The sequence below is a fragment of the Pelobates fuscus genome, chromosome 5 (genome assembly GCF_036172605.1).
Source record: "Pelobates fuscus isolate aPelFus1 chromosome 5, aPelFus1.pri, whole genome shotgun sequence".
Classification (NCBI taxonomy): domain Eukaryota; kingdom Metazoa; phylum Chordata; class Amphibia; order Anura; family Pelobatidae; genus Pelobates; species Pelobates fuscus.
The window spans coordinates 285,042,919-285,056,056 of NC_086321.1; the positions used below are offsets into that span (position 1 = coordinate 285,042,919).

The window sequence follows — 13,138 nt, forward strand, 5'->3', positions numbered from 1 at the left end:
GAGAAATCACAGCAACTGCAGTGCAAATCACAGAAACTACAGTGTATTACTGGGGCTGTAAGGGAGACCTGCTCCTGCTCTCCAGTCACCCAGTTATAGGCTTAGAAGGCGGTCATATATGTATAGTTTTCTCTGGAAAATACCCTATTGACAAGTAGGTGAGGAACCCACAAGTTCTTTTTTAACAAGTTTTCTAAAAAAAAATCTAAGTATTTCTACTTAACAAAAACATATGAGTGAATCCTTATGACTTTGCTACAAAATGTGGAGTGCTATCACAGGTACGCATAACTAATTTACCGTTTCATTATTGATTTTTAATATTATAAAATTAGGACGTAGGCAGTAATTCCTGCATGTTGTGTGCCCTGCTGTCATTTGCTCACTGTCTGCGTGGAATTTGCGTCACTCGCAGGTAGGACAGAAGAGTTCTAAACGCACGAGACAAACCGCAGCCCTATCTTCGCACAGGAACCATTTTGGTGACTACGGTTGTGTTAAATTACATTTCGTTCACACTGCGTTTGAGGGACTTTGCACACAGTGGGACCACTGTCAGAGCTGTCACAATGCAAGCATTGTCTCTGGTGTTTAGCGCTCGGTGCCACTATTGCCCATTTCCCTATTCTGTATATCATAATCCACACACAGCCTGAGCCCTTGTCCCAGTACTCTATCTCCTCATTGACTAAGGTAGAGTCACCCTGGCTGCACTCCCCTCCTCGGAGCCTGAGAGTTGCCCGTAGCAACCTATACAGCAGTCGTCGTGGTGCCCGGCGCGCTGACGTCAGAACCCCGCGCAAGCGCGCCTCTTGCAGTGCGGCGACGTGTGACGTAATTTGCGGTGGTGGGTGCTCGAGCTCCGGCGGTTTGATTCCCTCCTGCCGTTCGGTTTCCGTTGCCCGCGCAGCGCTCTATACAGAGGTGACGGAGCGCAACTTCCTGCAGGCAGACACAGAGCGGCCGCCCCCTCCTCCACCCCGGACACACAGCGCGCAGCCCGACCCGGTCACCGCCATGAGCGTGGAGGCGTACGGCCCGAGTTCGCAGACCCTCACCTTCCTCGACACGGAGGAGGTCGAGCTGCTCGGGGCCGACACTCAGGGCTCGGAGTTCGAGTTCACCGACTTCACGCTGCCCAGCCAGACCCAGACACAGGGCCAGACGCAGAGCCAGCTGGACGGACAGGTAGGCCGCACGGCTTCCGGGAGACACAGGGAGGGAGGGAGAGTGACGGCGCGGCCTAGGGGGACCTCGTGTGCCCTGCGCTGGCACCCTGCCCCCCGGCTCAGAGCTGGCCAGTTATAATCACCGGCAGGCTGCATCCATAGTGACTGGGCCCGGAGTGACCCCGGCCGCCTGGGATCCTGCCCTGGATAATGACAGTGTCATGACTCCATGTGTTACCGGGACAGTGTCATGACTCCATGTGTTACTCAGTGCGCACTCTGGGGGGGGGGGGAGGGGGGTTGGTTTTCTTAATCTTTGTTTCCAAAGTTGGGCAAGTGTTTTGGTATCGTGTTAATGTTATAATTATTAATATTACTAATAATGTAAAGCCCCCTCAGAATAAGTTGGAGCTATTTGAGTGTCAAAAATAGTAATAAGTAATCTTGACATGTTGTTGGTATAGGCCAGTGATGGCGAACCTTTTTGATCCCGAGTGCCCAAACCGCAATACATGCCAACTTTTTTTTCCTTAAAGTGCCAACACGGGGGTGCGTGTGGGGGGGGGGGGGTGCTGTGTAAGTGTGGGGGGGGGGGTGCTGTGTAAGTGTGGGGGGGGGGGTGCTGTGTAAGTGTGGGGGGGGGGGGGGTGCTGTGTAAGTGTGTGGGGGGGGGTGCGCTGTGTGGGGGGGGGTGCGCTGTGTAAGTGTGTGGGGGGGGTGCGCTGTGTAAGTGTGTGGGGGAGGTGCGCTGTGTAAGTGTGTGGGGGAGGTGCGCTGTGTAAGTGTGTGGGGGAGGTGCGCTGTGTAAGTGTGTGGGGGAGGTGCGCTGTGTAAGTGTGTGGGGGAGGTGCGCTGTGTAAGTGTGTGGGGGAGGTGCGCTGTGTAAGTGTGTGGGGGGAGTGTGCCGTGTAAGTGTGTGTGTGTGGGGGGGGTGCCGTATGTGTGTGTGTGTGGGGAGGTGCCGTATGTGTGTGGGGAGGTGCCGTATGTGTGTGTGGGGAGGTGCCGTATAAGTGTGTGTGGGGGGGGGAGGTGCCGTATAAGTGTGTGTGGGGGGGGGAGGTGCCGTATAAGTGTGTGTGTGTGGGGAGGTGCCGTATAAGTGTGTGTGTGTGGGGGGGTGCCGTGTAAGAGTGTGTGTGGGGGGGTGCTGTGTGAGAGGGGTACTGTGTGGGGGGGTAGGGGTACTGCTGGGGGGGGTAGGGTTACTGCTGGGGAATAGGGGTGCTGGGGGATAGGGGTACTGTTGTGGGGGGGTAGGAGTACTGCTGGGGGGGGTAGGGGTACTGCTGTGGGGGGGTAGGGGTACTGTTGTGGGGGTGGTAGGGGTACTGTTGTGGGGGTGGTAGGGGTACTGTTGTGGGGGGTGGTAGGGGTACTGTTGTGGGGGGGTGTAGGGGTACTCCTGTGGGGGGGGTGGTAGGGGTACTCCTGTGGGGGGGTGGTAGGGGTACTCCTGTGGGGGGGGTGGTAGGGGTACTCCTGTGGGGGGGGTGGTAGGGGTACTCCTGTGGGGGGGGTGGTAGGGGTACTCCTGTGGGGGGGGTGGTAGGGGTACTCCTGTGGGGGGGTGGTAGGGGTACTCCTGTGGGGGGGGTGGTAGGGGTACTCCTGTGGGGGGGTGGTAGGGGTACTCCTGTGGGGGGGGTGGTAGGGGTACTCCTGTGGGGGGGGTGGTAGGGGTACTCCTGTGGGGGGGGTGGTAGGGGTACTCCTGTGGGGGGGGTGGTAGGGGTACTCCTGTGGGGGGGGTGGTAGGGGTACTCCTGTGGGGGGGGGTAGGGGTACTCCTGTGGGGGGGGAGTTGGGGTACTCCTGTGGGGGGGGGGTAGGGGTACTGCTGTGGGGGGGGGGTAGGGGTACTGCTGTGGGGGGGTGGTAGGGGTACTGCTGTGGGGGGGTGGTAGGGGTACTGCTGTGGGGGGGGGTAGGGGTACTGCTGTGGGGGGGGGGTAGGGGTACTGCTGTGGGGGGGGGGGGTAGGGGTACTGCTGTGGGGGGGGGTAGGGGTACTGCTGTGGGGGGGGGGGTAGGGGTACTGCTGTGGGGGGGGTAGGGGTCCTGTTGCTGGGGGGGTAGGGGTGCTGTGTGTCAGTACCACTCCCTCCCTCCTTCATACCTTTAATGAAGTGGGGGGGGGGGGGCGGCACAGCCATCCCTGGTGGTCCGGTGGTGGTAAGCACTGCAGGGGGAGGGATCTGTGAATCAGCTCCCCTCTCGTCCCGCGCGATGCTGTGTGGAGCGTTGCCATGGTAACGCTCAGCAACACTCCACACAGCATCGCGCGGGAGGACAGGGGAGCTGCATCACAGATCCCTCCCCCTGCTCCCGACCCGGAAGCAGAGTAGGCGCCTGCCGTTTCGGGCAGGCAGGTGCCTACTCTGCATTGATGGTGAACCTATGGCCGCGTGCCCACAGAGGGCCCGGCGTGCCATAGCTTTGCCATCACTGGTATAGGCTCTATATAGTTTATTGTAGTGGTGAAGTTTATCTTTTTGGGCCACTTGGTGTTTGTCAGGAGAACTGGAAATTTAGTAAATTGTATATCATGCAAAATGGACTCACCTTTCAAATAAATTCTTTTTTTTTTTTTTTTTAAACCATTCACGACAATTGCACACGTTCCGGAATTTTAGAATGTGGGTATATTTCAATTTTATAGTTGTAGTTTTTGTATGTGTCAAGATTGAGAAGGCTGGATAGCTTCTTTGTAGAAGATGAAAGCAGAACTAGCTTTTCTTAAGAGTAAGAAGATGAGCGCAATACATTTACGCACTTCTATGTCAACTATTATTATTTTATTTATATAGCGCCATCACATTCCGTAGCGCTGTACAATGGGTGGACTAGCAGACATGTAATTTTAACCAGATAATTGGACGTACAGGAACAGAGAGATGGAGGGCTCTGCTCAATGAGCTTACATTCTAGAGGGAGTGGGGTATAGTGACACAAAGGGTAAAAGCTGGGGTACAAAGTAGGTTGCTAGAAAAGTATTAATTGAGGGCTTAGTAGGTAATTTTTGACAGTTGCGGGAGAGGAGTCATGGGGGATAAAAACTTGCTAACAGTTTAATTGATATGCTTTCTTGAAGAAGTGAGTTTTCAATGATTTTTTTTTAATGAGTGGAGACTGGGTGAAATTCTTATGGAGAAGGGAAGGGAGTTCCACAGAAGAGGTGCAGCCCTGGAGTAAAGATGTCCCAAACAGTTCGCCGGCGAACATAGCTTGTTCACGGTCGCCGCGGCGGGCGAACATATGCAATGTTCGGTCCGCCCCCTATTCGTCATGGAGGAGGGAGGGTCTGCTGCTGATAGGCTGGAATGTGTCTGCTGACTGTGAGGTACAGGGTCAAAGTTTACTCAATGGTGACGAATAGGGGGCGGACCGAACATCGCATATGTTCGCCCGCCGCGGCGACCGCGAACAAGCTATGTTCGCCGGCGAACTGTTCGGGACATCTCTACCCTGGAGAAATCTTGGAGGCGGGCGTACGGACAGAGGATATACGTAGGTCTTTGGCAGAGCGTAGGGGCCTCGATGGGATATACTTGTGTATTAGGGAGGATAGGTAGGTTGGAGCAGTATTATGTAGGGACTTGTAAGCAAGCACCAGAATCTTAAATTGAGCCTTATATCTAACTGGAAGCCAATGCAGGGACTGACAGAGCGGGGAGGCGTGGGAGGTGCGAGCGGACAGGAAAATGAGCCTCGCCGCCGTATTCATTATAGATTGCGGCAGTGCAATGTGGGAACACGTAAGACCGTAGTCAATGATATTTCAAGACTGTATAGCTCATTTGGGTATAATAAAGGACTCCGGTATAATAAAGGACTTGCACTTTACATACAGTTGTAGCCACCTTTCCTTTATCTAGGTAACGTGCATTTTTCTTAAAAGTAAAGTAGTAGCGGTTTCGTTTTTATATCCTATTGTGTCTTTACATAACTTTGGTGAATAGTCTCAATCTAATATGACCTTTTTTTTAATAAAAAAAATAATTGATAATTTATGTAATCTGTCAATTTCTGCATTTAAAGGTGATGATTACAAATCAAGTTTGGCATATTGATAGTTTGTAGTGTAGGTTAGGGTAATAATAGATACTTCTTTTTAATTTTTATAATATTTGAAATATATTTTTGTACGTAAGTAAAAGAGATATTGCAGTGTCCTTCGGAGTGACTCGGTGACAGTTTATCAATAGTACAATGTCCAGCTCAATATTCCAAGCTAAATTAATGTAAATATGCCCCATGTTTGTGTGTTTCATATGTGTACTCATTTGGATAAAAGAGGGGAAAACGGGAGAAAACTGAGATGGGCCCAACTGTCCAGAACAGACTAAGAGTTAATGGTCGTTGTATGGTTCCACAAAGAAAATCTCGACTCTACTTCACCTAAAGATGTATGACTCCTTATAGTGAATTTGTTTCTAAATTTCACCTGCCTCTAAAATGGTCTTTACCCATCTCAGAAACAAAAAGAATCTCAGCGTAAACAGTGATTGACAGTTGCTTCATGCATAAATTGTACTTTAGTTATGTCACATCTTCCCCATTCACCATACAGGAACCTGCACAGCGATATCCAGTCTGCACATACAGTCTGGCAGTGAGTAGGGCCTGAAGTGTAGCAGTGGGTAGGAAAGCCAATGCTGAAGATTACTTCTTTTTTTTTTGTTTGTTTTTAAGTTTTTATTTTTTCAAATAAGATAACATTTCGTCACAGATTGAATACTACAATGATAGAAATACAACATTGGTAGAAATACAAAAGGATGCGTTACGATGTGAGCTATGCGTTTTCAGCGCTGAGATGGAAGAGCGTCTGGTCTCGACTCGACTTTCCTGCGCATAGATATGGATCGACACAACTATATATAGGATGGTATCGTTTCAAGATATACATAGACATGGATACATGGCGTACAAAGTCAAATTATGGGTCGTAAACAGTATAACAATACAGTGAGATCAACAACCAAATAGGATATGGTATCTGCATTGTTGGAAATGGGGATAGGTCAGTGGAGGACCTGTGAGTATAGAACTAAAGTGTAATATATATTGAGGAGCGGAGAGCATGGGATGGCGTAACAGCGGGTTATCAGGTATGGTAAGGTGGAGTACGCAGTTACCGTACTTCGGGGGTAAGGCAGCAACTAGTGGATGAAGACGCCAGGTGGTGGTATAGTGGGTTATGCAACAGATTAAGTGGTCAATACGGCTTGTCAGCCCCTGAGGTCGGCCGTGTTCGAGGGAGGGCGTGGGATATGGTCTGGAGGGGGGGGGGGGGGGGGAGAGAGTGGTGGTTTTCCCCTTAACATTGTTACCTTGGAGGAATTTGAGCCATGGCACCCAGGTGGCATGGTATTCGTCATACTTAAGAGTGAAGGAGTAAGACAGCTCCTCCATTGTTCTAACCGAGTCAACCTTGGTAATCCAGGCTCTAATGGCCGGGGCTGTGGTTTGTTTCCACATCGTGGGGATGAGAGCGTTGGCTGCCGCTAGGAGGTGGTTGAGCAGGATGCGTTGGCATCTGCTTAACGGTTGGGGGTATGTGAGGAATAGCAAGGTTTCAGGCGTTTGGGGGAGGTTGATGTTAGTGATGGTGCGAATGAGGGTGATAATTTTTCTCCAATAGTCTTGGATCATAGGGCAGATATGACCACCAGATATGACCCGTGGTTCCCTCAGCTTGTTTGCATCTCCAACATGTTTTGGACGTGTTGGGGAAGAATCTGTTGATGCGAGTTGGCGTGTAGTGCCATCTGGAATCTCTCTTATAGTTGCTTTCGTGGGTGCTATTGCTCCTGGATGTATGGAATATGTTTCGGAAAATTGTTTGCCAGTCTTTGGCCTGTGTTTGGGTGGACAATTCTTTGTCCCAATGTGTGGTGTAATTCGGTAAGGACTCATCCTGACTTCGGCGGATTGTTTTGTAGAAGGAGGATATTAAACCCCTACGTATGGTGTGTTGTGAGCATTGTGTCTCGAATAGCGTGGGGTTTCTATGTCCCTGGAGGAGTGTTGGTGAAGATTACTTTTATACTAACCATTATTTCTGTTTGATAGCAAACCTAAGGTCCTGACAGTGTCAGACCTTATTTTTGACTCGCTGTGTGTTATAAGAGGGAACAGCCAATGTAAATGAGATTTAACTAGGAAGGATACATGGGGACTTTGGTACTTTCCAAGTACACCCTGGCATATAACTGTTATGCAAATTAATTGCACACTTTTTAACTTGATGGAATCTGTTTGCCAGTTTACAGCATTCAAATGTCATTAATGTAATTTAATGTAATTTTAATGTAGAACGTGACACATTTGCTTGGAATCTTGGAGCCAGGTTAGTAGCCAGGATTAATGTAAATGTAAACATTGCTTCTCAGAGAAAAAGCAGTGTTTACATTGCTGCCTAGTAATGACTCTAGTGACAGTCACTCAGACAGCACTAGAGTTGGTTCCTAGTCAATGGCTGCATACTCTCACAGGAGGTCGCTCTCCACCCATGGTTGCTATAACTTCCTAGCCGGTGTTCTATCATTGTGCCATACCCGTCAGAATTCTATACCCTCGTCACTTCCGGGGAGGGGAATCAGCTGGATCCTGTGCTGCACATGCGTGCTAGCACTCCTGCTACTCCTCCACAGTCAGGTCCTGGAAGGTAAGTAAAACTAGTTTTACACTTTCATTATAGTTAGTGCATTCACTAAGCTCAGGACATGGGACATTTAGGGTTAATGTTAAGGTTCAAATTAGGGTTAGGATTAGGGACTTGTTCACATTTAGTGATATTTCACAACAGGGGAATATCACTAAATTGTGATTTCTCACTCTATTTTTACCCTTTCCCCAAAGGGTTAGGGTAAGAATAGAGAGTGAGAGAGGTTAGAAGCACTTACCTAACCCTAATTTGAACCCTCACTTGGCAGAATGATAGAACACCGGCGCTGCTAGCGCTGGCTATGGGGTATAAAACCAGAGTGACGTGGCATCACTCTCTTCAGGCATTGGCAACAAAGAGCGTGTCAGCGTCATGGAGATTTGCTCAGCTTGGGAAGTGTCTCCAAATGGCAAATCAACAAAGAGCAGAGGAGGAGTGTGGGAGGACCAGAGGTGGGTGTTACAGACTGGTAACACCCACCGCTGTGAGGTTATTGCCACAGAGGGCCGGTTAAGTGAGTTTTCATTTAAACTCTGTGGGTTGCGACAGTTAAAGGGACACTATATTCTCCAGAATAACTACAGCATAGCTCAGACATCAATAACAGAAATACAGGTTTCTATTTCTAAATTTGATGTTCCTTTAATGTCTACTTATGGCCATCCAAAATTATTGGACATTTCTAATGTATTTCTGTGAACATTCTTTCCCTGTTTTTGGAGAAAATATCACCATATTTGGCGTTGTATATTTTTGAGGGTTTTGGTTATTAGTATCCCTCTGTTTAAACTCATTGGTTCAGATTAGCTAATGCTTATTTTATTATCTTAGTCCAATTAAATTGAACAACAAATATAGTATTAGCTGTTGGATATTCCACCCTGACCTAAAAAAGGCATGTATTGCTTACGCTATTGTATTTTAACTGCAATTTAAGTCAATTTATACTTTATAATAAACATCTTGCATAGTGCCTATTACAGTTTTACAGAATAAGCGTGTTTTTTCCTGCTAATGTTTATAAGATGTCACTAGAACTCAGTTGCAGATTCACATTCTTCAAGATTAAAGGGTTACTCCATCAAAAACCATTGGTGTATTAAAACAGTTTATTTTAGTTGGAGTAACACTTGCTGGCATCCTGCTGTGTGTGCCATGATTTAAAGCGACATGCGTCACTTGACAATTATTTTTTTTTAACCAGCAAACACTTTTAATCAAATTTACCTACCAAAATAAAGCAAGAAGTTGAAAAGTACGGTATAACTATTGATAAACGAACTATAAACTTGGTCGCGTTGCATTGTTGGGAAACACCTCTCGGGCGGGGGGGGGGGATGGAAGGTGAAGAGAACTGCACATGTGAAAATCAGGCATTCCAAAATGCACTTATTCAGCATTTGTTAGATCTGTGTTGGTTAGATCTGTGTCAGAGTGTGTAGAAACATTTAAAGAAAAAATCATATTTACCTGTTTTTTCAGCATGTAGAGTGAGACAACTTTCTCTTTCAAACCTAAAGCTTTTGAATTGGTTAGATGGTTTTCACAAAGCGATGTATGTCCCTTTAACATTAGCAGGCCCTGAATTCTCATTCCAGGCTAGCTAATGATGCTGCTGGATGTTTACTCCTCCTGCAGCTTTGTCCAATTTCTCTCTTCTTTCAAACTGAAAGACTGCTCACAATAGTACAACTTCAAAACATTAAAGTGGTCGTGGTGCTCGGAATAACCCTTTAAATTTTCAGAATGTTTTGCAACAAACGTCAGGAAAAGGCCTATTGCCTACTTACACAGGAAATACGTAGCAGCCTGAATATAGCTCTATAAAAAATGTAAATCTCGTACATCAAAAGTGTCATTGTACTCTTCTGTACTGAGAGCAGTTATAAAATGTGCTTGCGTGGATCACTTCTAAAGAAAACCAAAATCTGTATCTTTAAGTTTTATAACAATTATCATGTGGAAAAAGTAATGCTGTACGGTTTTGTTTATATAGCGCCAACAAATTCCATAGCGCTGTAATTATACTTGCAATCTACAATAAGACTATGCAGCAAGATATGAACCGTATATAGAAAAAATGGCGCTACGATCTAACATTAAAAAACAAGTAACCCAGTGCAGCTTAAAAAAATCACCCAAGTCCTTTGTCACAAAAAACACTAAAAATACAAATACATACGTAGGAATACAATAATTAACAAGGTGATTGCGCACACAATGGTAAAAGATGCTCTTGCTATACGATGTCTGGTATATCCTATGCAGTGTAAACATAAAAACCCATCACAGGGCAATATGTACACTATATTTAGTAGGGATCGACCGATTATCGGTTTTACCGATATAATCGGCCGATATTCGGTATTTTCGGCAAAATCGGTATCGGCCAATAGAGATACCGATATTGCCGACAATACCTCCTAGGACCACCAGGCTCATTACAAGCCCGGCGGTCCTGGGGGGCGGGTAGCAAACGTTTACTCACCTCCCAGCAGCTCCTCCAGCTCCCAGTGTAACTCTCGCGAGACCAGCGGCCGTCAGAGCGTTGCCATGGGTTACCATGGCAACGCTCCGCACGGCAAGCTGGCCGCGATAGTTACACTGGGGAGCTGCAGGAGCTGCTGGGAGGTGAGTAAACGTTTGCTACCCGCCCCCCCCCCCCCCCCCAGCTCAGCCAATGCCACTGGACCACCAGGGATTGCTATATTCCCCCCTCCCTGGCCAGGCAACAAGCAGGGAGGGGGGACAACAAAAAATCTATAATAATAATAATTATTAAATATATAAAAAATTATAATTTAATATTTAATAAAAAAATGCCCCCTTACACACACACTCCATTATTATACACTACACAAACACACTGTGTATATAATGCAGTGTTTATATAGTGTGTGTGTATAATAATGCAGTGTGTGTTTGTATGGTATGTGTGTATATAATGCAGTGTGTGTGTGTATATAATGCAGTGTGTGTTTGTATAGTATGTGTGTATATAATGCAGTGTGTGTTTGTATAGTATTTGTGTATATAATGCAGTGTGTGTTTGTATAGTATTTGTGTATATAATGCAGTGTGTGTGTGTATATACAGGGAGTGCAGAATTATTAGGCAAGTTGTATTTTTGAGGATTAATTTTATTATTGAACAACAACCATGTTCTCAATGAACCCAAAAAACTCATTAATATCAAAGCTGAATATTTTTTTAAGTAGTTTTTAGTTTGTTTTTAGTTTTAGCTATTTTAGGGGGATATCTGTGTGTGCAGGTGACCATTACTGTGCATAATTATTAGGCAACGTAACATAAAACAAATATATACCCATTTCAATTATTTATTTTTACCAGTGAAACCAATATAACATCTCATCATTCACAAATATAAATTTCTGACATTCAAAAACATAACAAAAACAAATCAGTGACCAATATAGCCACCTTTCTTTGCAAGGACACTCAAAATCCTGCCATCCATGGATTCTGTCAGTGTTTTGATCTGTTCACCATCAACATTGCGTGCAGCAGCAACCACAGCCTACCAGACACTGCTCAGAGAGGTGTACTGTTTTCCCTCCTTGTAAATCTCACATTTGATGATGGACCACAGGTTCTCAATGGGGTTCAGATCAGGTGAACAAGGAGGCCATGTCATTAGATTTTCTTCTTTTATACCCTTTCTTGCCAGCCACGCTGTGGAGTACTTGGACGTGTGTGATGGAGCATTGTCCTGCATGGAAATCATGTTTTTCTTGAAGGATGCAGACTTCTTCCTGTACCACTGCTTGAAGAAGGTGTCTTCCAGAAACTGGCAGTTGAGCTTGACTCCATCCTCAACCCGAAAAGGCCCCACAAGCTCATCTTTGATGATACCAGCCCAAACCAGTACTCCACCTCCACCTTGCTGGCGTCTGAGTCGGACTGGAGCTCTCTGCCCTTTACCAATCCAGCCACAGGCCCATCAAGACTCACTCTCATTTCATCAGTCCATAAAACCTTAGAAAAATCAGTCTTGAGATATTTCTTGGCCCAGTCCTGACGTTTCAGCTTGTGTGTCTTGTTCAGTGGTGGTCGTCTTTCAGCCTTTCTTACCTTGGCCATGTCTCTGAGTATTGCACACCTTGTGCTTTTGGGCACTCCAGTGATGTTGCAGCTCTGAAATATGGCCAAACTGGTGGCAAGTGGCATCTTGGCAGCTGCACGCTTGACTTTTCTCAGTTCATGGGCAGTTATTTTGCGCCTTGGTTTCTCCACACGCTTCTTGCGACCCTGTTGACTATTTTGAATGAAACGCTTGATTGTTCGATGATCACGCTTCAGAAGCTTTGCAATTTTAAGAGTGCTGCATCCCTCTGCAAGATATCTCACTATTTTTGACTTTTCTGAGCCTGTCAAGTCCTTCTTTTGACCCATTTTGCCAAAGGAAAGGAAGTTGCCTAATAATTATGCACACCTGATATAGGGTGTTGATGTCATTAGACCACACCCCTTCTCATTACAGAGATGCACATCACCTAATATGCTTAATTGGTAGTAGGCTTTCGAGCCTATGCAGCTTGGAGTAAGACAACATGCATAAAGAGGATGATGTGGTCAAAATACTAATTTGCCTAATAATTCTGCACACAGTGTAATGCAGTGTGTGTGTGTATAATAATGCAGTGTGTGTTTGTATAGTATTTGTGTATATAATGCAGTGTGTGTTTGTATAGTATGTGTATATAATGCAGTGTGTGTTTGTATAGTGTGTGTGTGTATATAATGCACACTACACAAACACACTGTATTATATACACACACTGTATTATATATACACACACACACTGTATTATATACACACACACACACACACTATACAAACACACACTGTATTATATACACACACTATACAAACACACTGCATTATATACACACACTATACAAACACTACACAAACACACTGCATTATATACACACACCATACAAACACACACACTCTGCATTATATAAACACACTACATTCACTATACACACACTACACAAATACACACACTCTGCATTCCTTATATGCACACACTACACAAACACACACACACTTTGCATTTAGTATATACAGCATTCACTTTACACACACACTGCATTCACTTTACGCACACTACACAAGCACTCTGCTTTCATTATATATACACTAGACAAATACACACTGCATCTACTACACACACTAGACAAATACACACTGCATCCACTACACAAACACACACTGCATCCACAACACTCACACTACACAAACACACACTGCATCCACTACACACACACA

The 13,138-nt window shown here is 46.0% G+C and overlaps 1 protein-coding gene across 1 annotated transcript in view; it reads left to right on the forward strand.

Annotated features, from left to right (window-relative positions):
• Positions 1-676: 676 nt before the first annotated feature.
• Positions 677-13,138, forward strand: part of UPF1 (UPF1 RNA helicase and ATPase) — a 51,931-nt gene continuing 39,469 nt past the window's right edge. The window contains exon 1 of the mRNA XM_063455390.1: positions 677-1,188. Within this exon, the coding sequence (XP_063311460.1) occupies positions 1,018-1,188 (171 nt within the window). The 5' untranslated portion in view covers positions 677-1,017. The remainder of the gene's footprint in view (positions 1,189-13,138) is intronic.